Source organism: Pongo abelii, chromosome 2 (assembly GCF_028885655.2).
Source record: "Pongo abelii isolate AG06213 chromosome 2, NHGRI_mPonAbe1-v2.0_pri, whole genome shotgun sequence".
Classification (NCBI taxonomy): domain Eukaryota; kingdom Metazoa; phylum Chordata; class Mammalia; order Primates; family Hominidae; genus Pongo; species Pongo abelii.
The window spans coordinates 29,148,513-29,175,584 of record NC_085928.1 but is presented as its reverse complement, the minus strand read 5'-3'; the positions used below and the strand labels follow the sequence as shown (position 1 = coordinate 29,175,584).

The 27,072-nt window shown below is 37.0% G+C and overlaps 1 protein-coding gene across 2 annotated transcripts in view; it reads right to left on the bottom strand.

Moving 5' to 3' along the window:
• Positions 1-27,072, bottom strand: part of MORC1 (MORC family CW-type zinc finger 1) — a 175,309-nt gene that overhangs the window by 88,342 nt on the left and 59,895 nt on the right. Inside the window, exons 9-15 of one of the 2 annotated variants that reach the window (XM_054551550.2) lie at positions 26,256-26,381; positions 19,767-19,846; positions 18,601-18,671; positions 16,453-16,517; positions 14,001-14,144; positions 11,384-11,538; positions 5,761-5,850 (exon numbers count right to left, since the gene is read on the bottom strand). In XM_054551550.2, coding sequence (XP_054407525.2) covers positions 5,761-5,850; positions 11,384-11,538; positions 14,001-14,144; positions 16,453-16,517; positions 18,601-18,671; positions 19,767-19,846; positions 26,256-26,381 — 731 coding nt within the window. The remainder of the gene's footprint in view (positions 1-5,760; positions 5,851-11,383; positions 11,539-14,000; positions 14,145-16,452; positions 16,518-18,600; positions 18,672-19,766; positions 19,847-26,255; positions 26,382-27,072) is intronic. The other variant, XM_024244907.3, reaches the window with a different exon arrangement.

The following is a 27,072-nucleotide window of genomic DNA, read 5'->3' as shown; positions in this document are numbered from 1 at the left end:
ATGGTGGTGACAGTTGTACAGCATTTAAATGTCCTTAACGTTACTCAACTGTACACTTAAAAGTGGTTAAGATGGTAAATTTCATGTTATATGTATTTCATCACAATGAAAAAAAAAGAAAAAAAACACAAAAGAGCCCTGCAGAAATTTAAGTTTGCTGTTGTCACGTATTTTTCCTCTTTAAAAGTTACTTCTCCATGAGCACTGCACTTTTCCAAAGGAGGAAGTGTGCTTTATAATTCTGCATGTCTTCAACTTGTAGGTCAGCATCCTGCACCTAACAAGCCCTCAACCAACGTTGCTGCTATTCTTGACAAAATGCCTCATTAATATGTTGTCTGAAATAAAATGAAAGTGGAATAATGTCTCTTCCAAAAAAAATTAACCAAAATATTTCTATCCACCTATAAAAAGAGCCATGAAGATAACCCCAAATTCATTAACTCCAAAATTATAAATTATTTTAACATCCTCAAGATAGGTTGATTAAAAAATTCAGTTTACTACTACAAAGAGTAGATGGCTGAAAGCACACAGCTAATTTTCAAAATGATAAAAGAGTACATATCTTAAGACTTTTGTATGAAGAACCAATAAGCTCATTAAATTAATAGGATAATCTGGGATTAATGCACACAGAATTAAAGTCTCAATTTCTAGAAGAAGTATCTGTGAGAAAAAAACTGAAAGGTTAATTTACTGCTGGCTATGTATGGAATACTTTATTCAGTAGATTCCTAATATTTAAATTAATCTAATGAATTGTTCAGGAGCCTCTTTAAACCAAGCACCTGGGGGGAAAAAAAAGGGAAATACTTGTAATCCCAGCACTTTGGGAGGCCGAGGCAGGCGGATCACGAGGTCAGGAGATCCAGACCACCCTGGCTAACACAGTGAAACCCCATCTCTACTAAAAATACAAAAAATTAGCCAGGCATGGTGGCGGGCACCTGTAGTCCCAGCTACTTGGGAGGCTGAGGCAGGAGAATGGCGTGAACCCAGGAGGCAGAGCTTGCAGTGAGCCGAGATCGCGCCACTGCACTCCAGCCTGGGCAACAGAGTGAGACTCCAGCCCAAAAAAAAAAAAAAAAAAAAAAAAAAAAAGGAAATACTGCAATAATTTACTGAAAATTTGCCAAAAACCAGTAACTACAAGAGCAGGTGACACATATTTTGCCTCTAAAAAATAAGAGAAATGTGTGGGGCACGGTGGCTCATGCCTGTAATCCCAGCACTTTGGGAAGCTGAGGTGGGCGGATCATTCAAGGTCAGGAGTTCAAGATCAGCCTGACCAACATGGTGAAACTCCATCTCTATTAAAACACAAAAAATTAGCCAGGTGTGATGGCGCGCATCTGTAATCCCAGCTACTTGGGAGGCTGAGGCAGGAGAATTGCTTGAACCCAGGAGGTGGAGGTTGCAGTGAGCCGAGATCATGCCACTGCACTCCAGCCTAGGCAACAGAGTGAGACTCTGTCTCAAAAAAAAAAAAAAAAAAAAAAGAAATACAACATCCTCTTAGATGTCAGTTTTGTATCTGTTCATAGAACATACAATGACATTCAGGGAATCAGTTAGCCTAGGAGAGACTCAATCAAATTCAATAGTAAACTACCACAGCAAAGCTTTGATGGTCTCCATCAAAATAAGGAGGCCTGAAACAGTTTATAAACTCAAAGCACCAGAAAAATGGTATACCTGGAGAATGTTAAATCAGTTCCCACTTTCAGGTGGTTCTGCATCTATATAGATAATTATATTCTAAAGATCTCCTGAGATTGAAATTTCATACCTTTTCTCAGGGAACAGTTAAATCACTCTTCCTCCTCTGTTGAATACTGTCCTGTTTGTCATTACCCCTCTCATTTAAAGCTAATATAACAGCCAGGCATCAGACCCTTCCTATTCTGGTCCAAGGTGGGATCGCTTATCATCTTTGTTCTTAATGAAAGCTCTGGATTAGGGATGGCAAACTGGTTTCAATTGATAATGTCAACTCCAATCAGTTGGTAATGATGCCTGGTACACTCCTGAGAAGAACCATGAGGCCAACTGCCGTTTATCAGGAAGAATTGCCATGATGATTTAGTGTGTGGTGCAAGGGTAATTGAGGCCTATTTGCTATCCCTGCTTGTTTTTCACTTCCCAAGGTGGTCTACTTGAAGTGAAAAAAAGCAAGGCAAGATATATTCAGTGGTGGTGAAGATGCTACAGTCCTTCTTCCCTTTCTCTTGGCTCCTGGGTACGGTGGCGTGCGGTTGTGCTAGTCTCATGTTATGAATCCAGTCGTGGCAAAAGTTACGTGGCAGCTGCTATCAGAACATTTTCACTTCTCCACTCTACTGTAAGCACAGCACGCTCCCCTGCAAAACTCCAGTAGTCTGCAGCTGGCCCAATTCACTCCAAATGTCAACTTCCTCATTTGACATGGCCATGTAGCATCATTTTCTCTAGTTCCATATCACTGGTTACCCACCTTCTTAAGTGTGAGGACCTCCGTATGCTGCAAGAAACTTTTAGAACCCCCACCCTCAACCTAAGAAAATATATGATGACAAAAAATAAACAAATTATGAATTTAATAACACTTTGAGTAATTTTATATTTTACTACCCACAACTACATCTCTATACATATGAAAATCTATAGCATATAGATGTATGAGGCATAACGCCATCTTAGACAATTATTTGTAGACTTAGGAATTCATGGACTCCCTGGAATACTCTGAGATCCCCTAGGGCATTTTGGCTCCCAGTTGGGAACCACATGATGCTGTGCATGGAGACTAGAAGGGAGAGGGCTACAGGCCTCATTATGGCAAATCTTCAAAAACAACACTGGGGAAAATTATGTTTCTCCTGGTTCTTTCTTCAGGAAGAAATAAATTTGACCTTCTTTTTTTAGGTTATATTTTTATTTAGTCATTGTCACTGCTCTCCTTTGGATACATTGCAGTTTCCCTCTAAAATGTGGAAATCAAAACTAGACATAAAAATCAAATCTAAAGTGTATTCCTAAGGAATTCTGTGTTACCGTGGGCAACAGCCTAGTCAGCTCTGTATATCTCCCCAATACCTGGGTTAGACTACCTTTCTACTAGAACTCTCCTTACTCAAGATATACATGAAGCCTACTGACTAAACTAATGCTCCTAAAGGCCTAAAGACCCATATTTGATTTTTATTAATACAATGTATGCTTAATTCTGGCTACATTATTTTATTTTTAATGGATTAGAGGAATATTTTAAAATAAACTTTATTGTGTGTGTTTAAAGCATACAACATGTGTTATAGGATACATACAGATAGTAAAAGGGTTACTACAGTGAAATAAATTAATATATCCATCTCACACAGCTACCCATTTTTCTTGTTTTTGTAGCAAGAGCAGCTAAAACCTACTCAGTGTAAGTCCCATATACAGTACTTTTTTTTTACTTCAAAGATGCATTGTGAGCTGCTTTATTATAGTGAAATGAACCACTTAGCAAACTGTGAACTTCATAAGCAAGTGTTTAAAACACGATTTTCAAAGACATTCCTTACCATTGTGTTTAAAGCCATAATGCAAAGAGTTTACATGTACACGTTTAAAAGATGAATCTCAGCATGTTACTTCAAAGATGCATTGTGAGCTGCTTTATTACAGGGAAGTGAACTGTTTACCAAACTGTAAACTCCCATATACAGTATAACTGTATTACCTACAGTCCTCATATTGTACATTAGGTTCCTGATTGCAGTTTTAAATTCAGAGTCATTAAATATAACTTACTCTTCTTAAGCAGGCTGATGAGGAGAGTTTTGAGGTCTTCCTTTGGTGTGGCAGGGAAAAATCAAACTATAAGAATCAAATTTTATTGAATTCCAGAAAGAATAAGGGTCCTAAACTTTTTAGTATTTTATTTGCAACACGGGTGAGATCCTCGGAGATATTTTAGCAAAAAACTTCATTGTAGATGTAAAAAATGTCATTATCATGATAATACAGGTACAGTCAGAAAGAAAAGGAAGCATAAGTGCTGTCAATGGTAATAATTTCAATTACCAGCTGAAAGCAATGTAAATGAATTAAATCTAAGAATGTGTTTTTTTTTCCAACAGTCAATTTGATGAACTCCTGAACCATCTTCTTATTTGCTGGGAGCTGACATGAAGTAATTATTTTAAACAGAGTATATATTTATGTCATGTAAATCAATTAGGCAAAATGTCTATATCATATTTTAATCTTTTAATTGTCTCTTACTCTTTTCACATCAAGCTTTTATCCAAAGCAATTTTTTAAGAGTATATATTTATGTCATGTAAATCAATTAGGCAAAATGTCTATATCATATTTTAATCTTTTAATTGTCTCTTACTCTTTTCACATCAAGCTTTTATCCAAAGCAATTTTTTAGCAGTATAGAGTTCAGTTGCTTCTGTTAAACAGTAAAAATACCAACAAGGGTAACCAAGTAGTAGATGAAAGACAGTTTTTCCTTATAGAAGTATTAGAGCAGATGAAGAAAACATAATAGAATTAGAATATAATTTTTTGAACTCCTAAGGAATCTAAGCATTGATCATTAACTGCTAATATCATTAAAAGAGAGACAATCAGCCTCCCAATGGAAGAACACACTACCACCTATGAAACATCTTGACAAAAAAGCCACATCTGAATGGGCAAGCTGCTAGTCTACCAATTTAAATAAAAATGAACAGAATGGAAGAACCTGTTGAACTACTCCTAGTAATGCAGTGAGCAAAATCTAGACTGTGTGATAACTATAAGACAACCAATCTGGTTTCCTTACAAATAAACTTAAGGAAGAACAGAGAGGAGGGGAGTGGAAGAGGGAGAGAGTGTGAGAGAGCGATAGAGAAAGAACCTTGCAGTTTATGACAGGAGATAATTAGAAATATGAACAACAGACTGGATATTTTATTATATTAAGAAGGTAATAACTTTTAGGTAATGATATTTGTACTGTGGTTTTTAAACAGTACTTACTTTAAGAAATGAATGCTAAAATACTTAGGGATATAATTATACAGGGTCTGAGACTGCCTTCATAATCCAGTTGTGGGGGAATAGTTGGGCTACAGATGAAACCAGTTCACCTACAAGTTGATCACTGAGGCTGGCTGATGGGTTTATAGAGTTTCATTATAATATTCTCTTTAATTCTAATTTTGAAATCTCCCATATGTATTAGTTTGCTAGGGATGCCATGACAAAATACCACAGACTGGGTGGCTTAAACAACAGAAGTTTATTTATTTTCTCACTATTCTGGAGGCTGGAAGCCCAAGATCAAGGTATTGGCAGGCTTGGTTTCTTCTGAGGATTCCCTACTTTGCTTACAGATGGTCACCTTCTCCCTGTGTCCTCACATGTTTTTTCTTTGTGTGCACCTATCCCTGGTATGTCTCTTTGTGTCTGAATTTCCTCTTCTTATGAGGACACTAGTCAGACTGCATTAGGGCCCACCTGAATGACTCCATTTTAAATTAACTATTTCTTAAAGGCCCTATCTCCAAATACAGCCTGAGCTACTGGGAGCTAGGGCTTCAACTTATGAATTTGAAAGGAATACAATTCAGCCCATAACACCATAATAAATTTAAAAATAATATAAAATATAATATTGATATTTTTAAATAAAAAGGGTGCATACATAAAATCCTTAACTTCAAAAACTGAATTAAAAAGATATGAACTGTTTGTCAGACTACATCTTCAAATAAACTTGTCTCATATTCTCACCTTTTAATATTTGCCTCCTCACTCGACGTGTATCCTTAGCAAAGTTGTTATATTCATTTTCCTGGTAGTCCCTTTCTGAGATCTTACAGACTAAATTGCATCATATGGAAAACAAAATTCTGTTGTGAGCAACTAGCTATATCCGGGTACTACAGCATTGTCTATGTTTTAAAGAAAATATTCATGTAACAAATATTATTTCTCACTTTCAAAATTATGCACAAACTGGGTAATTGACAAGGGTTAGGTGATAGCATAATCAGGAAAACATGTCCCAAGGTACCCACTTTTATCTCAGTGGAGATCATTGGAAGAAGGCCAGGGTGTCTGATTTTCCTGTCCTATGCAACAGGGTTTACATGAAGTCATAGACAAAATACTAGCCAGACTTTACGTAAATCTGGGAATATAACACATTAGTTAAAAGTTAGCATTAGATTCCAAAAAAAATGTCATTACAACCTGAAAGAATGAGGCCTAATAAGGTGATAAACTTTACTAGGGATTAATGTATGATTCTACACTACGGCTCAAAACCACTTACTGAAAAAAATAAGAAAAGAGAGGTATGGCTTTACAAGAACACATATTAATATTTTTGTTAAAAACTTTAATGGTAAGGAGGACACTGAGGGTCAATAATGTGTTTACTGAGAGTTCACATATTATTAGGTGTACCAATAAGATTCCAACAACTCAAAAGAAAGATGAGGATCCCATTTCAGTCAAGGCTGTTCAGGTTTCATCTGGCACATTTTGTTTCTAGATGATACACTTTAAAATATAATGCTAGGATGGTAAATATATTTAATACCATGTCAAATGAAGAATAATTACTATTCTTGACCTTGGAAGTGTTAGTCAAGATTAAACAAAGACTGAAGAGAGACATAATCTTGTCTTCAAATACCTGGGGGGCTGCCATTTGGAAAAGCTTTAGGCCTATCCTCCTGGGCCCCAAGCAGGAAGAACTCAGTAGACCCAGCTAACCCCTCCCCAATCTTTAGGAAATATCACTTCCTCAGGGAGGCCTTCCCTGGCCTACAGACTGTGGGCTCCTGGCCACTGGCTTCTGCCGTTTTCATTCTTCTCTGTTGGGCACTAATCCTATTCCTAATTGTCAAATCGTATTAGCCTGTGTCTTAGTCCATTCGGTTGCTTATAACAAAATACTATAGACTAAGTGGCTTACAAATAACACATTTATTTCTCACAGTTCTGGAGAATGGGAAGTCCGAGATCAAGGCACTGCCAGATTCTGAGTCTGGTGAGGGCTTGCTTCCTGGTTCTTAGATGGCTGTCTCTCACTTGAACATCACATGGAGAAGGGGATGAGGGGTCTCTCTTGGACCTCCTTTATAAATACACTAATGCCAATCATGAAGGCTCTGCTCTCATGACCTCATCACCCCCGTAAAGTCCCAGTTGCTAATACCATCATCCTGGGGATCAGACTTTCAACACACGAATTTGCAGGGGAGACATAAACATTCAGACCATAGCACCACCCTAGACTGTAAGTTCTCAGAGAAGACAGACCATGTCTGATTTGTTGGTCCTAGAACACTTGTGCCTAGCACTGTTGAATGAAAGAACCCATGAGATATGGATTTGGATTTAATATGAAGATTTATGTATCTTTTAATAGTGTTGTGCAAATTCATGGGCTGCCTCAAGAGAGAGCAGTTTTCCTTTCACGGGTGGCCTGCATTCAATCTTAAAATGGCAGTGAGAGTGAGCGGATTAAAGGTGACTAGGCTAAATGAATTTTACCCTCTTTGCCAACTGAAGAACTATGATTTGAATTCTTCTGGGAAACATCAGCTCAATTCTGATCCATTTTGGAAAAGTTTAATAATAAATTTTTCATAATTGCTCCTGTTCAAACCCAAATTTCATTTGTTTCTCCCCACTTTTTATTTCTCCTTCTCTCTCTACTCCCCAAAGCTGATGATTAATATTTCTATTTTATTGTAAGGATGTATAAAGCTTCAGAAAACATAGTAGCAGACAGTGAGGTGAGGTCAGACTTAGAGACAAGGAAAATATTTCTGAGATTCTTAGCATCAGCTGGGCCAAAAGTAAATGTAGATTTGATAAATGACACAAAGTCATTACCTCTCCATTTCTCTTTTTGCTGATTCGATTTTTACAAGGACACAATTTTCCCTAAAAACACATCAGACTTTCAGCAAATATTAAGACTGCATCTTTTATTTACAAGGCAAAAAAATCTACTTAAATACTTTTCATTAAAACCGTGTGCCCTGTAATACCGGTTTTCAGATAGTCAAATATTACGTAACTTTGGTTATTCCTGTGGGAGTTAATGATCAAAGACCTTGAAGGTCAATCTCCTTACAAATTACTGAAACTACCAATTCTGACCTTGATTACTTGATTTAGTTTGATAATGAAGTTTGAGGATGAAGTGAAATATATGAACAAATACACACGCCTGCTATCCTTCCTCTACTCTCTACCTTCCTTCTAGAGGAACATCTTTTGTGACAGTATCCTCTAGCCCTCTATCAATTCATAGATAATTATGGAATTGTGAAAACAATATGTCATCAAACAATAATAAAAATACAAATACATTTATTTCAAACCCTATTATATCTGTTGAAAAGGTTAAGAAACAGGTAGATAAAACAATTAGGTAGAAGGTGAGAAACAATTCGATAAGGACAGGGAATTAGGTAAGGAGTGAGGGCTAGCAAATGATACCCTGTACTTGGGAGTACAACTGTTGGGAGGGTACCCACACACCAAGCAAAGGGGCTTCGAGAGTGCTCCACCCACAAAGAAGACTGAGTATGACTCTCCTAACTGTGACCTAGATGGAAATAATTTTTATGACCTTTAAATCTAATGCCTACCTCTTTCTGAAGACTTAATTCCTTATTCTAAGGATGAAGACAAGGAAGGGATTACAGCGAAGACAAAAGGAGTATGGGGAGGTTCATGATTTTCAAATGCTTAATGTTTTCCTTTTGTATCATGTCATACTGGCAGTTAAAGACCAGAGAGTAGATGTTTGACTTAAACTTCACTATGTTTATGTTGATATTTACACCTTACATGCTTTCTACAGCTTTAAGCAAACCCTGCCAAACAATGTAATGATTCTCATGTTTAGCATAACTTCATACATGTCTCTGAAAAAAAAATACATGTGAAAAAAGATACGCCTATCCCAGGAAAAATTACATAGGTATACTCTTCAGAGCAGTGCTTCTCAAATTTGATTGTGAATATAAATCACCTGGAGATCTTGTAAAAATGTAGATTTTAATTCAGTGGGTCTCAGGTGGGGCCTGGGATTCTGCATTTCTAACAAGTTCCAGGTGATGTTGATAATACTAGTGCACAGAACACACTCTGAGTATGTTTTAGACCATGACATGAAAACTCAGCTTCAGCAGGAAATCTGTCCCCTCAACTTCATTCCCCCTTTCATAATTTCCCACTGAGTTCCTATGCTTTTCTCTGTTTTGCTGGTGAGAAAGTTTTAGGTACGGCAGGATGGATACAAATGAAAAGAAAATATTCTAAAATTGCAACTTCAAGTGAAGATTTTAAGTTGACTCAAGGGTAGAGACATATTTTTAATGTACATGAATTACACATACTTCATCCAAATCATTGAATACATGATATCCTATTTCCTGACATAAATGGAGCCCTATGTCTGCCTAACTTAAAAGTAAGTTTATTTACAGACAGCCTATAGAATGGGAGAAAATATTCACAAACTATTCCTCTGACAAAGGTCTAATACCCAGAATCTATAAGGAACTTAAAGAAATCAACAAGCAAAAGATAACCCCATTAAAAAGTGAGCAAAGATCACAAACAGATACTTCTCAGAAGAAGACATACATGCAGCCAACAAACATGAAAAAAACGGTCCACATCACAAATCACCAGAGAAATGCAAATCAAAACCACAATGAAATACCATTTCACACCAGTCAGAATGGCTTTTGTTATAAAGTAAAAAAAAAAAAAAATGTTGGTCAGGCTGTGGAGGGAAAGGGACACTTACACAATGTTGGTGGGAATGTAAATTCGTCTAGTCACTATGGAAACCAGTCTGGAGATTTCTTTAAAAACTAAGATTTCAACTACCATTCAACCCAGCAATCCTGTTACTGGGTATATACTCAAAGGAAACTCAGTCGTTCTACCGAAAGGACACATGCACCCACATGTATGTTCATTATAGTGTTATTTCCAATAGCAAAGACACGGAATCAACCCAGGTGTCCATCAACAGTGGACTGGATAAAGAAAATGTGGCACACATATGCCATGGAATACTACATAGCCATAAAAAAGAATGAAACTGTCCTTTGCAGCAACATGGATGCAGCTAGAGGCCATTATCTTAAGCAAACTAATGCAGAAAAAGAAAACCAAATACCACATATTCTCACTTATAAGTGGGAGCTAAACACTGGGTAAACATGAACATAAAGATGGAAACAATAGACACTGAGGAATATAAAAGAGGAGAGGAAGGGAGACAAGGGCTGAAAAACTACCTGTTGGGTACTATGCTCAATACCAGGGTGACAAGTTTAGTCATATCCCAAACCTCAGCATCACAAAATATACCTCTGTAACAACCTTGCACAAGTACACCTTGATTCTAAAATATAGTTGAAAAACAAAAAGAAGTTTAATTAATACACAGCACATCAATTCATTGTTCAGGTGTCTCTGGGGAGTGAGGTGATCTAAATAAATCACATTTTTCAGATAACTAAAGTTTATCTTTTTAAGTTTCCAGATGTCTTTATTTTAGAAATTTTTAATTGCAATCTTTCTGGAATTAACATACTCAAGAATTTTTAACTATGCAAAACAAAGTTTAACATATCTGCCCAGGTGTGGTGGCTCAGGCCTGTAATCCCAAAACTTTGGGAGGCTGAGGAGGGTGGATCACGAAGTCAGGAGTTCAAGACCAGCCTGGCCAAGATGGTAAAACTCTGTCTCTACTAAAAATACAAAAATTAGCCGGGCGTGGTGGCAGGTGCCTGTAATCCCAGCCACTCGGGAGGCTGAGGCAGAGAATTGCTTGAACCAGGGAGGTAGAGGTTGCAGTGAGCCGAGATTGCGTCACTGTACTCCAGCCTGAGCAACAGAACAAGACTCCATCTCAAAAAAAAAAAAAAGTTTAACGTATCTACAATTACTCAGGGTCAGTAGTTTTTACTCCATGGTATGACATAACAACATTACAAGAGCTACTAAGGTCTGCATGGGACTATGTGCTCTCACACAGTGGAGTCCAGTGCAGCAGGGTTTCTCAGTCTATTTGGAGCAATCTTCCGCTTCCTTCCTCCATGATCAGCTGCCACCTCACTCTGTTCTCTGATTGCCATTCCCTTGCAATTTCTAATCTGCTGCTTTGTTTTTCACGATAGTCTGGGAAAGATTCTGAAATGGGCTCCCTTCTCACTCCTCCCTTCTCACTCCTGTTTTTAAAGCAGGAGCTCCCTTTCAGAGTTTTCAGTTGCTGGTAATCTGAATTCCGATAATCATGTCAGCTTAAAGAAATCACAGAAAGTAATCCCTCTGTAAGTATCTCCTACTATGACTATTGAATACTCACTGATGCCGGTGTCCTTACAGTACTGGACCAAGTACTGTCCCATGACTTTTAGTAGATGATTATACTCCTGGACATTGAGAAATTCCTGTTTATTATGGGACGGTTCCATGACCTCCAAGGGTATATTAACAATTCCAACCACGCCTGCACCAAGTCTGAGAAAATATATGCATATTTAAATTTTGAAAATTTGGCTAAAGAAAAAAATCAAATATATTCTGGTCATTTGAAATCATTTTTTTTTTCAAAAATAAATTCATTCTGTTGATCTGGACCATGTCAAAGTTTAACAAGTTAGCTAATTATGTTATCATAAGTCTGTGGTGATCCCAACATGTTTGGTCCCATAATAAAAAAAATCACTTTAGCACAATGTTACTGAGTTAATATGACTCGTTTTACAAACCTATCGCCTTACATGGAGAGTGAGGGTGGGTGGGAAGGCAAGGCCTTTTGACATTAAAAATCATGGTGCCTTACTGCAATAAAGTGGCATACTCTTCTAAATGACAGTGGCCAGAGAACCCCTTTCTTTCTCTGCATTTCATCTATCAGATTGGATTTCTCCTCTTCATTGCAGAGGTCCTTGGGGTGCTCAGTGAATTCTACGAAGGAATCACAGAGTTGGCTTATCCATGAGGATCTCACTGTAAATCTGGTTGGTGACATAACCTGCTTTGGCAAAGAGCATACAATTGTCTAAGCCTTTAGGGCTCCCCACTGCCTTTTGCACGGCACATGTATCAAAGCCTCACAATTTGGGGTCCCTGCCTATCGTGTTTTGTTACCACTTCACTCTTCCACTTTGCTTTCCTTTCACTATTCATTCTCTAAGTCTAAATTTGGGCTTCATTCTTCTAGAAGGCCTAAATTGACTTCTCCCGTTTGCTTTACTGCCCCTCCTAAATGCTCTTTTTGCACTGGATGCTCACCTCTAACATAACATTCATTCATTCATTCAAGCTCAGCACCCAGCCCTGTTCCAGGGACTAAGAATATGGTGAGAACCAGAAATACAGGTTCCCCCTGGCTTTGAAGTTTCTCTTTTATAGAAGGGTGGCAGGCATGAAGCTAATAAACAGATAAATATACAAGATCATTTCAGATGGTGATAAGTGGGGTGAGGAACATAATGCAGGTGCTGTGATATGTGAAGAGTGACAGGTGGTGGGGAAGGGAATGGACCAGTTTTAATTAGACAGTCAAGGAAGACCTTCCTGTGGAGAATACTTCAGGCTCATGGCTGAATGGCATGTTAGGGCCAGCAGTAAGAAAATCTGAGAACAGAAGATTCAAGGCCGAGGAAATGGCATGTCCCAAGGTCTCAATGCAGAAGTGAGCTTAGGAGGTCTGAGAAACAGGAAATGCAGAGAGGGTAGGGTATTAGTAGGGGGTGAGGCCCCACAGCCAATCAGAGGCCAGATAACTGGAAGCCCATGGCAAGCAGTTCTATTCTGAGTGCACTGGGATTTAAGCAAGAAATCCAGCTAATCTAGGTTTTATTTATTTATTTTTTTTTTGAGACAGAGTCTTGCTCTGTCACCCAGGCTGGAGTGCAGTGGCACAATCTCGGCTCACTGCAAGCTCTGCCTCCCGGGTTCATGCCATTCTCCTGCCTCAGCCTCCCGAGTAGCTGAGACCACAGGTGCCTGCCACCACACCTGGCTAATTTTCTGTATTTCTAGTAGAGATGCGGTTTCACCGTGCTAGCCAGGATGGTCTTGATCTCCTGACCTCATGATCTGCCCACCTCGGCCTCCCAAAGTGCTGGGATTACAGGCATGAGCCACCGTGCCCAGTCATAATCTAGGTTTTATAAGATCATTCTTGTTATTTTCATACAATATAAAAAATATGCATTTATATGCTTGTCCTTTTCACTGGACTATACATTCCTTAGCAAAAGGAGCATTTATCAGCAGAGCTTAGTATAGTGCCTGGCATACAATGCTGCACTATAGGTGCTTGTTAAATAAACAATGAATGAATTACTAATTCCTTGAGAGTGAGGAAGCAAGATAGTAAATGCTCCCTGACCCATTCTGTTGGTCAGGATTACCTTGTCTGACCCTGTCCTTTTCTGTGTGTCTCTTCAGGACTCTACATCATTGATGAAAGCAGCTTGAGAAGTTTCAGACCATTGGGAAAGCACAAGAATGTATTACCCTAAAATCCAAATAGGCTAGAGAGTTTCAATAACATATGATCATGAAGCTAACTGGCATGAACTCACACATGTAGGGTTGCTTTACAAGACTATAGATTTTTCTTTTCCTTCTCTTCTAAAATGTATTTAATATGCTTGTATTATTTTTAAATTGGTAAAGCATTAAAAATTTACGCCAAAGAGGTGGCACAAGGAATGGCCCCACATCAAGTTGTTCAATAAATGCATTCAAAAAAATTTCCCAAAGTGTGCTTTTTCCTTAGAGCATGCATGCAGATTCACTGATACTATAAATGAGGCAGATTAATGCCTGCACTTCGACAGGAAGGGTGAACAGAGACTATGACACTTGCTCCCATTGTGATTAGTCACTCATCTCACTTCACAGACAGAATCTTACTGTAACATCCCTTTCTCTGCTTATATCTCTGAAAGCAAAAACATACTTACAAGGACTTCAGTTTCAACTGTGAGCCCACTTTTTCATGCATTTTGATCAAACGGTTATTACTGTAAATGAACATTCCAGCTTGGCTTCGGTTTTCTACGTTCACTCCATAGAACAGGGAGAGCGTTCTTGCTTTCTTTAATTCTCTAGAGTTATATTTAGAAAGTTTAAAAAGTTGTTTATTAAATAAACATACACAGTTTAGGAAACTGCTAATAATTAAACTAGAAGGTTAACGTCAAAGGCATATATCCAAATATTTTGTAAAACTTGGTAGGCACACTCAGTTGTCTCCGTATAGCCAAGTATTCTGCATAAACGTGATGCCAGTAACTATGCCAGTCAAACAAAAGCATTTACTGATTCAAAAACACGTCTGCCAATTTAAATTTACAAGAACTAGAAAATGCTAACAGAGTTCTGAAACATTAACTGGTTGTATAGGTACATTGCAGCATTTTTTACAAAATGATGACTTGGCTATTTTAAATTTTAGGTATTTCTAACAGTAGATGTGATTTCTAAATTTCAGCATGTTCTCAAGTCTCCAGATATCCTACATAGATTGGAATGTGCCAAAAGATATTCTCTGGCTTCCTCTCTAACCTTTTCCAAAATACAAGGTAAATAAGTTATTATAATAAAGCAAGTTTACAAGGGCAACAGAGATGAGCGCCTGTTTTTCTGACTGACCTTCTATATTATGTTTTGTGTGAGTTTTCTAGTAAAAGTGTAAAATAGAAATTGAGAAATACCAAAATGTGATAAAAACAGCTATGGTAAGGAGTTATGATATAAACACCTGTAATATCAGAGGCTGCTGGAAGCTATGAAAATGCCTGGATGTGAGAGGCACACCTGGTTTCAAGTACAAGCCTGTCTTTGTAATAACCATGTGACCATGGATGGTGCCTCTTAAACTTTCTGTCTCATTTGAAAAATGGGAGTAATAGCTACCTAGCCACTTGTGATGTCATAAGAACTAAAAGAAATAATGTTAAATATAAGCCTGGAACAGATTAGGTACATAACAATCATTATTTTCTTTACCCAATCAAGAATGACACCAAAAATAATTCTCCTGCACTTACCCTGTAGCTCCCCTCTCTCCACAAACTTGGCCTTTTGTTTTCACGCTTATGACCATGTGCTGTTACAATTGACATAATATACTTATTGGACTAATTAAATGCATCTACCATTAAAGAACAATGATAAAGTTCTATCAGTCCTTCCATCTGGATATGATATATATATAGAACATAAGACATGAGTTAATATACTACATATTTATTAAACACATGTATATCTAAGGTTAAACATATAGGAATCAAACTTTTTCTCAAAAATCACTACTCAGTAATGAGATCCCAAATATTCAACAAAAGTACTGACTGTATAAGGGATACCTAAATAGGGTATTACAGGATACGACATAGTCACTCTACAATATTAAAGGATATACTGATATTCTTCGATAAAAAAACACAGCATTTTGCCATTAAAAGAAGTTCATGGCAACTGGCATTATTATTAATAAAGTGTTGATTGGTCACTTTTCAAACATTTCACCGTATGAACCATCTCATATGGTGAACTTGTTTCAAGAAGGTTTTTATTTCTAAAGACCTTGGAAAGGGCTTCGTTTTTAAATTACAATTTCTATGACATTTATTTACATTTTTCTAGTAAATGCATAAGTAACATTTCACATTTATTTATTTTGATAAATGCAAAATTGACATTTAAAATTTAAGTTTTGAGGAAAGTTATGGTTGAATGTCAGTGCATGGTTCACGAAAAATAATGTTAAGAACTAATCATATTTCCCTTAAAAATAGTTTCACAAAGGTATCACAGCTTTCAAAGTCTGATCTTATGTGGGCAGCAGTGATTATTTTCAGTTTAACTTCTTTAGCATTTGAGTTGGAGAGCAAGTTCATCTTACAAATGTAAATATTTGGTTTTGTTAACATATCCTTCCTATTTTCATTTTTAGCGATATATAAGCAATACATTCATGTGAAACATTATTTCCTATCTTAAATTTTAAGCTACTAGACAAAGGGAAGAAACTGGAACCAACTCTCTACTATTTAAATGGCAAATGACACAGAAGGAAAGTGAGTTATCAGCTGTTCCTCCGGGCAGTTCACTTCCTCATCCAGACATTTTCATCTAGCCCAATTAAATGCTGAACTAATTTTTCACTTTTTTTTGGAAGTTTTGGCATTATGTAGACACACATGTGTACGTGCAAATATATACTTTACCAATGTTTTACATTGCTTATCTTGGTTGTGGGAACTTGACTATATTAGGTTTCAGATTATAAGATGTCACAAGCTGAAAAAAAAATTGTCACAATAACCACTAAATCTACCTACTTAGAAACCAGAATTTGTTTTAACATAGTACAGAGGATTCCTGCAAACAGAAAACCTTGTGTCTTACCTTTGTTTCTCTTTAAGATTCTTTTGCTTTGCTTCTACATCTTCCAAAGCTCTCTGTAACACATCCTGGAGAGGTGCATTGGTTGGGAGAGAATATAATGCCACTGAATTAACAAAAAGCAAGTTGATTTTATCCTATTATCCAAATGTTTCAAGGCTAACAATAGCTCACATTACCCAGTGCAATTCTACCGTTGTAGATTCTCAATACTTGATAAATTATTCAGTTCCAATACCTTAGAAGATAAACCAAATCCTAACCCACTATTCTCTTTTGTACATACCCAGATATCCTCTCTGCCTTTTAGAGAAAGAAACTTTATTCTCTATAATGACACAAAGGCTTTGACAAAAACTACATGAAAACTTGGGTGAGTTATTTAGTGGACCCAGGCTCTGACTTTTGTTTGTGAGAACAATAAATGCTCAATTATGTGACCACTAAGTGTTTTTGCAGGAAAAAAAAAAAGATAATTGAGAAATTTTGTTAGTAGCCAACAGAAAATATCTCCTTCATATTGAATTCTGGATACCTCTAATATTTCTCAAACTTTCCCTTTATAGGATACCCCATGCCCAGTTATCTTATTAAACTTTTGATTTGATATACCAACTCATTCACTACTCTAAATCTGGTATGCTCCCTCTAACCAAGCAGAAGAGGAATAATTCATTATTGTTGTTCTCAGGCATAAGAATAGCCTCTTACCATGCTTCATTCACCTGAGGTGAAAGGTGGGTATCTCTTTTGATGTATGGTATACCACCGAATGAATACTATTTTCACTGAATTTCAAGTAAAAGAAAGTGGAAAATGGTTGGCAAGTATTCTATTTAAAATTCATCTTCCCAGAAGAATTTAAGACGTCAAAAGTTCAGGTCATTCTGCTTTGCTCTCTTCTCTGCCTTAAAGAAACCAGAGTGCATCAGAGCAACAGGACAAATGGGTCAAGGACTTCCCCACCCTGCCTGGCAGTGCCCCCACAGCACAGAACAGAGGCAGGGAGAAGAAACAGCAGAAGGCAAAAAGGAAACAAGGTCCTGACCCATTAGTCTTTCTCTGGACTCTCAAACATACAAAGCAAAGGGAAATGATTTCTTAAAAACAAAATTTTAAAAAGCTTAAACTATTAAAAATCAATGATCAATAACAATAAGATAGGTTTACCTTTAATTTAAAAAAAAATGAAAAGAAAAAACTAAGAGAATTTGGGGCAAGCCTTGGACAGAATTAACTTTGGGGCATTACCACGAGCTACTCTTCGATGTCATCCCTTACTCAGGACCTTAGATATGAAAAGTCTTTATCAGACACAGCCTTGGTCCTGGAAAGTCAAATGGCAAAATCACTGAAAGGATTCATATATTCAGTGTGTAGAAGAGGATGAAGAGAAGGTGAAGTAAGGCATTTTACCTCCATATTCCTACTTATCCCTTTGTATGTAAGCAAATAAATATGTTGCTTAATCATTCACCATCGTTTAAAGCTTCATACCATATTTTTGGTAAAAGTTAGCAAACTTACATGTCTTGTAGCAATATTCTTTTTCTCTTAGTTGCAATGCATTATAATTAATAATAGTTCTTTTTAACTTATCTTACTCATGGGCATATTGTAAGAATTACAAAGAATGTTTATGAACTGTGTGGAGCAACTCATAATAAAAGCTTTGTAAGCTGGATGCATTGTTATTAATATTCATAATTACAGTATATAATTCCTAGCACTAGAAAGAAGGATTGCTTGTTAGACCTTTCCTTGCTTTCCCCATTTATTTAGGTCCACAGGGAGCTCTAATTTGAATAGATATTTTCAAGGAGACTCGATAGGCTAGTTTTTTCTTCTGCTGGCTTTTCATTATTTTTTCCCTTTCTCCTGTTACTTTCCTTTCCATTTTAACCAAATGGGTTGTGATGCTCTTCCCCACCATTTCAAATTCAAGGCCTCAGCCTTGCCCCCACTTGCTCAGTTTCCTCTCCTTTCTCTGAACTCATCTATTCTGTTTACCTGAATTAAAATCAACTTAATCTTCTGAGCTTATCTGTGCTTAAAAGTTTAGGAAGTAGATGATAAGAGACAATTATGCACAGGAAAAAGCAAATGACACAATTTGCCATTTAATAAGACTACTCTCTTTACATGTCGTACCTTGGCAGAAGATAAAGAGGTTCTGTCACACTGGTTTACTTTGATTTGTGCTTCGTTCAATATGGATTCAGCTGGAAGTGGAAGCCAAATAGTTATAACACAGCAAAATTATTTCAAGCAATTTTAAGTGAGTATTTTCTATACATGTAGCATGACCAGTGAAAATGGCATACAGACCATGATCTCAGAAAACCCTATGTTCCTCTTATAACTTTTACACATGTTAAATTTTCCTTCTATTGGGGTTTCGTTTAGGTATGACAATTTATAGGACATAAATATACAAATATAAATTTAAAAGTCATAAATGAGTTTTTAGCTGACAGAAAATGCTTTAAAATCCACAAAATATGGATATAGAGCTACTACTCACTCCCAGATACTGGGGAAGAGAGCTTTGCTCCTGCAGTAGGAGGAGTGAATATGTAGAACATCCTTCTTTTTTTTTTTTTGAGACGGAGTCTCGCTCTATAGCCCAGGCTGGAGTGCAGTGGCGCGATCTCGGCTCACTGCAAACTCCACCTCCCAGGTTCACGCCATTCTCCTGCCTCAGCCTCCTGAGTAGCTGGGACTACAGGCGCCCGCCACCACGCCCGGCTAATTTTTTGTATTTTTAGTAGAGACAGGGTTTTACCGTGTTAGCCAGGATGGTATCGATCTCCTGACCTCGTGATCTGCCCGCCTTGAGAACATCCTTCTTAAAGCGGATGTAGTGCAGGGATCTAAAATGACCTAACACAGTGCTATGACAAGCAGGGTTTCTTAGTTTATTTGTATTTTTTTAAATAGAGATACAGTCTCACTATGTTGCCCAGGTTGGTCTTGAACTCTTAGCCTGAAGTAATTCTCCCACCTTGTCCTCCCAAAGTGCTTGAATTATAGGTGTGAGCCACCATGCCCAGACAGACAAACAAGGTTTCTAACAAATATCAATCTAGTTTGAAGTGTGTTCAGGATCATACTTAAAATAATAAATAATATCATGAGTAAACAAACTCAGAGATGGAAAGAACGTGTTTTGAAGTTCCATAGAGACAGAAACTACATTTAATTAATTGTAGTAGCTCCTACAATGCCTAGAGCAATGTATGTCTCAGAATAAGTGCACAATTAACATTTGCTGAATGACTGAACAACAGTGATGTAGGCTACAGGTAATCGCATACCAATCTTTACTGCTTCTTCTGCCTTTTTAACTTCATTTTTAAATGCTCCTTTAAAAGAAGATGTGACATAAAGATACTTTCTGGAAAGAAAGAAAAAAGAACATAATCAAGTCAGATTATCATTTTAAAATACATAAGACAATATTCTTTAGTAAGACTATATGCTCCAGAGATACATAATTATTAAGAAAGATTCATCAAGTGAGTTGCATCCAGCTGGTAAATTAGCAAACTTTATACCTAAGTGAATTTCCTTGCCTTTCATTACTTAGAAATGTTGCTTTTGTAAGGAAACTTCATGAGAGCGATAAGAAAATCTGCCCACACAAATGTTCACTTAGACATCTAAAATAGGATAATTTTCTTTAAAAAATTTTATGAAGTTGTTCCCTTATCAAAGTTTCTGGTTAATATGCATAGCCCTCTTACTCAGATTATCATCGACACTGGATAAACTACTTCTCCTAGTCCCAAAACAATTATCTCTAACTGCAATGCTCAGAAACACACATTCATGTATCATTTTAAATTACTAAAAGTACATTTTCTACTTTACTGATTGAAAAACCTGTTTTCAAGGTCCATTGTTTTAGTGATGGCAAAAGATGCTCTAGAACAATAAAGGAAAAAATATATACGTACATATATATATCCATAAACTCAAAGAGAACAAAGCATAGATGAGAAAAGCTCTACAGAACCTGAGGTTCTCTGAATACAGTTGAAAGTATGTGCACCTGTTATAGAAAATTCCTGGAACCGGGCTTTTAAACATTGGTTTAAATCATCATAGAGAGAAAAATTCTAGAATAATATTTGGTTTGAGAATGCTCAAAGCTCTGTAAACCCTAAATGTACATCAATAAGAAAACAGTTAAATAAATCATAGTGCTATGCAATATATTTAACAATGACAAAGTCTCCAAGATATAACTGTAAGAGAAAATAACAAGTTGTACATAATTTTATGTTTAAAAAAACCTGTGTGTGCATGCATGCGTGTGTACATATATATAATGTGTAGAAAACAATCTGGAAAGGTATTTATTAAACTTCTAACAGAGATTCTCCTTTGGGGAACATTATAAATTGCTATAGCACAGAATAAATCACAACTGGTAAAAGGGGCTTTTGGTTATTTGATTTTTCCCCCATATCTAATTCTGTATTGTATAAATTGTTATTAATTTTACTATTTTTATGAGGAAAATAGAACCCTTCTCCATCAAGAGAAATAAAAATATGAAGAAACACTAAGTACCTTTCAAGGCTTTGTGCTGCAGAAGTATAGAGCATGACTTAATACAGCATTTTGGGTGACTGGTTTGATCAGAACTGGCAGAAATTTAAACTTTCATTGACTTTAATTTTCACACTTAAAACATTTGTTCAAAATACTCTGGCCAAAATCAAATATAGTATTTTAAAATTTAAGTTAAAAAAAACAGACTTCAAGTAAACTACGGTTCTGAACTTTTATTAACACAGAAAAAATTAGCCCCCGGTTGTAAATCATAACTACATTGGAGTATTCAATCATAATTATTTCTTTTAAGTTATAAGAGTTTACCTGGTTTAGTTATATTGTAAAAATAATTCTAATCCTTAATTATTCTTTACAACATGTAATTAGGCAGGATCAATAATTTTCTGGTTCGTATAATATTGATAGGTAGAGATGTGGACGTCGAATAGACCTCCCAAATTTAGTGTGTCCACTACGATATGAAGAGAACTCCATCCACCATTCCTCCTAACCTCTACACTTGCACCTCCCCTATCATTCTGAAGATTTTGTTCAGGATAAAAACTCAGAACGCCTTCTGGACTCCTCATTTTCTCTCCACCCCATATCCAATCCACTGGCAAGTCTTGCTGGCTTTACCTTCACAACATATCTGTAATCCAGACACTTTTCATCCCTTCCACTATTACTACCTGAGTTCAAGCTCATTTCTCTCCTAGAATACAGTAATAGTATCTATCCTACCTCAACTTCCCTCCTTTCTTCTTGTCCCATAAAATCAATTCTCCACTCAACAGCTAGAATAATCTTTTAAAAACATAGGTCAAGTAATGCCACTCCTCTGCTCAAGTCATTCCATTCTCAATACAGCCGCCTCTTCTTGTCATGTTGCTTCAGGCCTTACCTGATCTGCCCAATCTACTTCCATCTGTTTTCTGTGTTCTAGCTAGACTAGCCTTTGATTCCTGTCTTTGCACTTACTGTCCCCCCCCCTTCTAGAACCATCTTCCTACAAAATTATTGCATAACTCACTGTGCTACCCACCATCCAAGATATCTTCTGTGTTTTTTTTCCTCCTGGTATTAATGCCTATGTGTGGTGCCCCCACACCCCAACACTAAATCTAGGCTGACCTGTGGCATGGCAAAAGTGATGGTCTGTCACTTTTAAAGATGGGTTCTAAAAAGTTGCAAGTTCTACTTTGTTCTCTTGAATTGCTCACTCTGATAGAAGTCAGCCATTATGTCATGAAAATACTCAGGTGGACCTATGCAATGGCCTTTGTTAAGAGGAACTAACTTGCCCCAAAAGACACACACACTCATATGTTTATTGACACGTTATTCACAATCGCAAAGACATGGAATTGGTCTAGGTGCCCATCAATGGTGGATCGGATTTTTTAAAAAGTGGTACATATACACTATAGAATACTACACAGCCATAAAAAAGAATAAAATCATGTCCTTTGCAGTGACATAATGCAGTGGAGACCATAATCTTAAGTAAATTAACACAGAAACAGAAAAACAAGTACCTCATAGTCCCATTTGTAAGTGGGAGCTAAACATTGAGCACACATGGACATAAACATGAGAACAATAGACACCAGGGAATACAAGACGGGGGAGAGGGAGGCAGGGATGGGGGCATGGGTAGAAATGATCCCTATTGGGTACCATGCTCACTAGCTGGGTGACAGGATCCATACCCCAAATCTCAGCATCACACAATATACCCATGTAATAAACCTGCACATGTACCTCCTGTATCTAAAAGTTGAAATTTAAAAAAAGAATTACCTGATATTTTATCATCCATTTTAATTTACATGTTGTTTTTCCTCCCCCACTAGAATGTAAGCTCCATGAGGGCAGGAATTTTCTCTTTTTTTCTTTTTTTATTTTTTCTGAGACAGAGTTTCACTTAGTCGCCCAGGCTAGAGTACAGTGGCATGATCTCAGTTCACTGCAACCTCCACCTCCTGGGTTCAAGTGATTCTCCTGCCTCAGCCTCTGGAGTAGCTGGGATTACAGGTGCATGCCACCATGGCTGGCTATGTTTTTGTATTTTTAGTAGAGATGGGGTTTCACCTTCTTGGCCAGGCTGGTCTCGAACTCCTGACCTCAGGTGATCTGCCTGCCTCGGCCTCCCAAAGTGCTGGGATACAGGCATGAGCCACTGCACCCAGCCCAGGAATTTTCTCTTTTTGCTTTTGCCAAATGTCCAATGCCTACAAGAGAGCCTTGCACATAGTGGTCATTCCATCCACTTGCTCTTTCACATTTGTATAATAACAACTACTATTGGTTTACAAACTTTTCAGAAACCTCGCTGTTTTTATGTTTAACATAAAACACTGTTTTATTTTAGCCCTCATAATAACCTCAGTAGCAGAGGAATTCCCAGTTCACAGTGGAGAAGAGTAAGACTCAAGTAATTGCCAAAGATCCACAACTAGTAAATGACAAAACCTAAATTCAAATCTAGATTTGGCTAATCCACATTTCGCTTCCAATTTCATACTGTAATAAAAGATTAAATAATTCAGCATTGTAAAAATTCAAAAATGGACACATAACATGCATGGTGTACAAAAGAATCACTGTTCAAAAATTACTAGTCTGATGGGTGGGTGGGGTGTTAGCATATGGAAAGCATCCCTAAATAATGAATTCTGCTTCAGAAGCATAGTGTTGCAGAGTATTCAACAAGAGAACATAGCGTTAATGTCCCTGAATAACTTAAAAAGGACCATGCAGTTCCTATGAATGCAGGGTAACACCCATCCCAACTCATTTGGGCTCCTTTCAGCATTATGGGTCTATGGTTAAGCAATGTTAATGAAGAATGTTTGTTGCCTAAAATCAAGTAACACAACTATATAATAACTTGTCTTTATTATATAAACAATATTTTAAGACTCCAAGATTTATAGACTTACAAAATGTTTAAGAGACCTGAGAAATCACCTAGAAATTTTTTCCAAAGTAATAATTTATTCTATGATCTAGACTCCTCCAGAGACAAATTTGTACACATCTTGAGTGGGAGTCCCTTCCGTTGCAATATACTCGAGTGGGAAGCAGCCATCACTTGATATAAGTAATTTAGGTAGATTACACTCAATTTACTAAAATTCCCTCACAAAATAGAGACAAATCCACATTTTCCATGGACTTAAACTATTTTTTACCCAAACTCACTGACAGAAATTTAATTTGAAAAGATCGGCTATATTGATTGATCTAGGAGACACTTGGCGCTTCCCAGAAGAATGAGACTGATGAAAAGGAAACATTGCTTTGGTATTTATTAGGAAATGAATGGACTGATTTATAGGGAAAGTCTCAGGATTGGTATATTTTATTTTCAAAAGATGATGGGCAGTATAATTAGAGATCAAAAGTAAAGCTTTTGTGAAATCCATTGGTGCGTGGTCAGGGAGTACGATGCAGAGATCTATAATTTTTAGTATTAATACCTTTATGAGTGATAGCAAGGCCCTACTCAGGACAGCAACTGCAATTTCATGAAAATAAGACAAGATGACAAATGTAGACATATAATAAAGAGTTAATGTGGTATAGGAGAAGAAGCATTGAATTTGGATTGGTAGAGAATTTAGAGCCAGAAGGTTTGAGTTCTTTTCTAGTTTTAACATTTCCTTATCTCTAAAATGGTGATGATAACCTAACACACAGTGTTACTGCAGAAATCAAATGAAATAGTTCAGGCAAAAAGGCACATATATAGGCAGTGTACACAAATTAAATGTTTCTCCCAATAGATATCAAGGTCCTCAAAACAAGAATTAATCTTATCTTTTTTCTATTTTTCCATAAGTTATTGGGGTACAGGTGGTGTTTGGTTACATGAGGAAGTTCTTTAGTGGTAATTTGTGAGATCCTGGTGCATCCATCACTCAAACAGTATACACTGCACAATATGTTGTCTTTTATCCCTTGCCCCTCTCCCACTCTTCCCCCTCAAGTCCCCAAAGTCCATTGTATCATTCTTATGCCTTTGTGTCCTCATAGCTTAGCTCCCACGTATCAGTGAGAACATAAGATATTTGATTTTCCATTCCTGAGTTACTTCACTTACAATAATAGTCTCCAATCTCATCTAGGTCATTGCAAATGCTGTTAATTCATTCCTTTTTATTGCTGAGTAGTATTCCATTGTGTGTATATATATACCACAGTGTCTTTATCCACCTGTTGACTGATGGGCATTTGGGTTGGTTCCATGATTTTGCCATTGTGAATTGTGGTGCTATAAACACGCATGTGCAAGTATCTTTTTCAAATAACTTCTTTTCCTCTAATCTCAAACTCACAGAAAAATCTGATAAATGTTTGGTGTGTAAATGAAAGACTACCCAGAAACCACACCAAGAAAATGACCATTCTGATGGCATGCATGGTTGGAAAAAATGGATTTTATAATACGTAAATATAAACTTAAAGGCCGGGCCTGGTGGGTGGCCAGGGGCGGTGGCTCACGCCTGCAATCCCAGCACTTTGGGAGGCCAAGGCAGGTGGATCACTTGAGGTCAGTTTGAGACCAGCCTGGTCAACGTGGTGAAACCTCATCTCTACTAAAAATACAAAAATTAGCCAGGCGTGGTGGTGCACGCCTGTAATCCCAGCTACTGGGGAGGCTGAGACAGGAGAACCACATGAACCAGGGAGGCAGAATTTGCAGTGAACCAAGATTGCGCCACTGCACTCCAGCCTGGGTGACAAGACAGACTCTGTCTCAAAACAACAACAACAAAACCTTGAAAACATTTATGTTAATGTAAAAAAACACACAAAATATAAATCAACCAGATACATATTTATAAATATATTCGTTCTATATGTATAATATAAACATGTATATATATGGTTTAATAGTTCAAATGTATTGTGTAAACAGAAGATAGACGTGAACTGTGATCATTTAGTGGAACTAATCGCTGTCAAAGCACCTAAAATTCACTGAAGTAAAAAACAAATTTCTACTGGGGTGATGATCTAACTTAGCATGCTCACTGCAGTATGTTTCTATTACTGCCAAATATTTGTTCACATCCAATTACTCTTTAGCATACCTTCCCGGATGTGGTTTAAATTCTGTTTACAATGTAAAAATCTTACTATCAAAGTCAATGTCCTGACTTTGACAACTTTAGGGAGCATATCAATTTTATAAATAAAAACTCTGTGAAGATAACCGAAAAAAGATGAGTTACCTGGGTCTGTAGAGGCAATAGCAAAGATGTTTAGTTTTAACTCTCTTGGCTTGAATGAATATTCTCATCCATGGGTCAAAATACAGAACAGATGTGTAGGCTCTAAATGACCACCTCGCTGGGAAACTGAAATAGAAAATACAAAATGTCACAATACAGAGGACACAACAACTACATCTCTTTGAGAAGAAATAACATCAGACTATCAGGTTATTACTGTTACTACAAGAAGCTTCAGGAACTTTTCTTCTAAAACTAATGACACCACAAACACCAGCAAATCTCACAACACTCACTTCATTAAGGAGGCCTCTAAACACACGGCCCAACACAAATAACCTACACTTTGGTTAGAACTGAACTTTTGTTGGCAACCAACTTATTCTAAGTAGACTTATATCAGCAATCTAAAATATACTTTCCACTAAAGCTGTTGACCTAGGAGAACAAAGTCAAGTCAAATCAACAAAACAATCCCTCGTTCAAACATAACAAAAAGAATCTAGGCTCACATGAATAAAAAGCATTTCCATTAAGTCCTTATAAACAGAGAAATGCAGTAAAAATGTTTCATTTGCTTTTAAAATTACGAACAAGAAACATAAAACTTCATTCCATAAGTGCAATAAGTATTAAAATAAGTATTTATGGCCAGCTGAGGGGAAGCATCTGACCACACGATAATGAAAAAGGAGAAAAGAGAAAAATAAAGAATCGGAAGGCAATAAAACGGAAGCAAAACCAGCGTAAATAGCCTATGAAGAAAACTACCCTTGTAAAGCTGCATTTTGGGAAATCGCCATGTCATTGTATACTT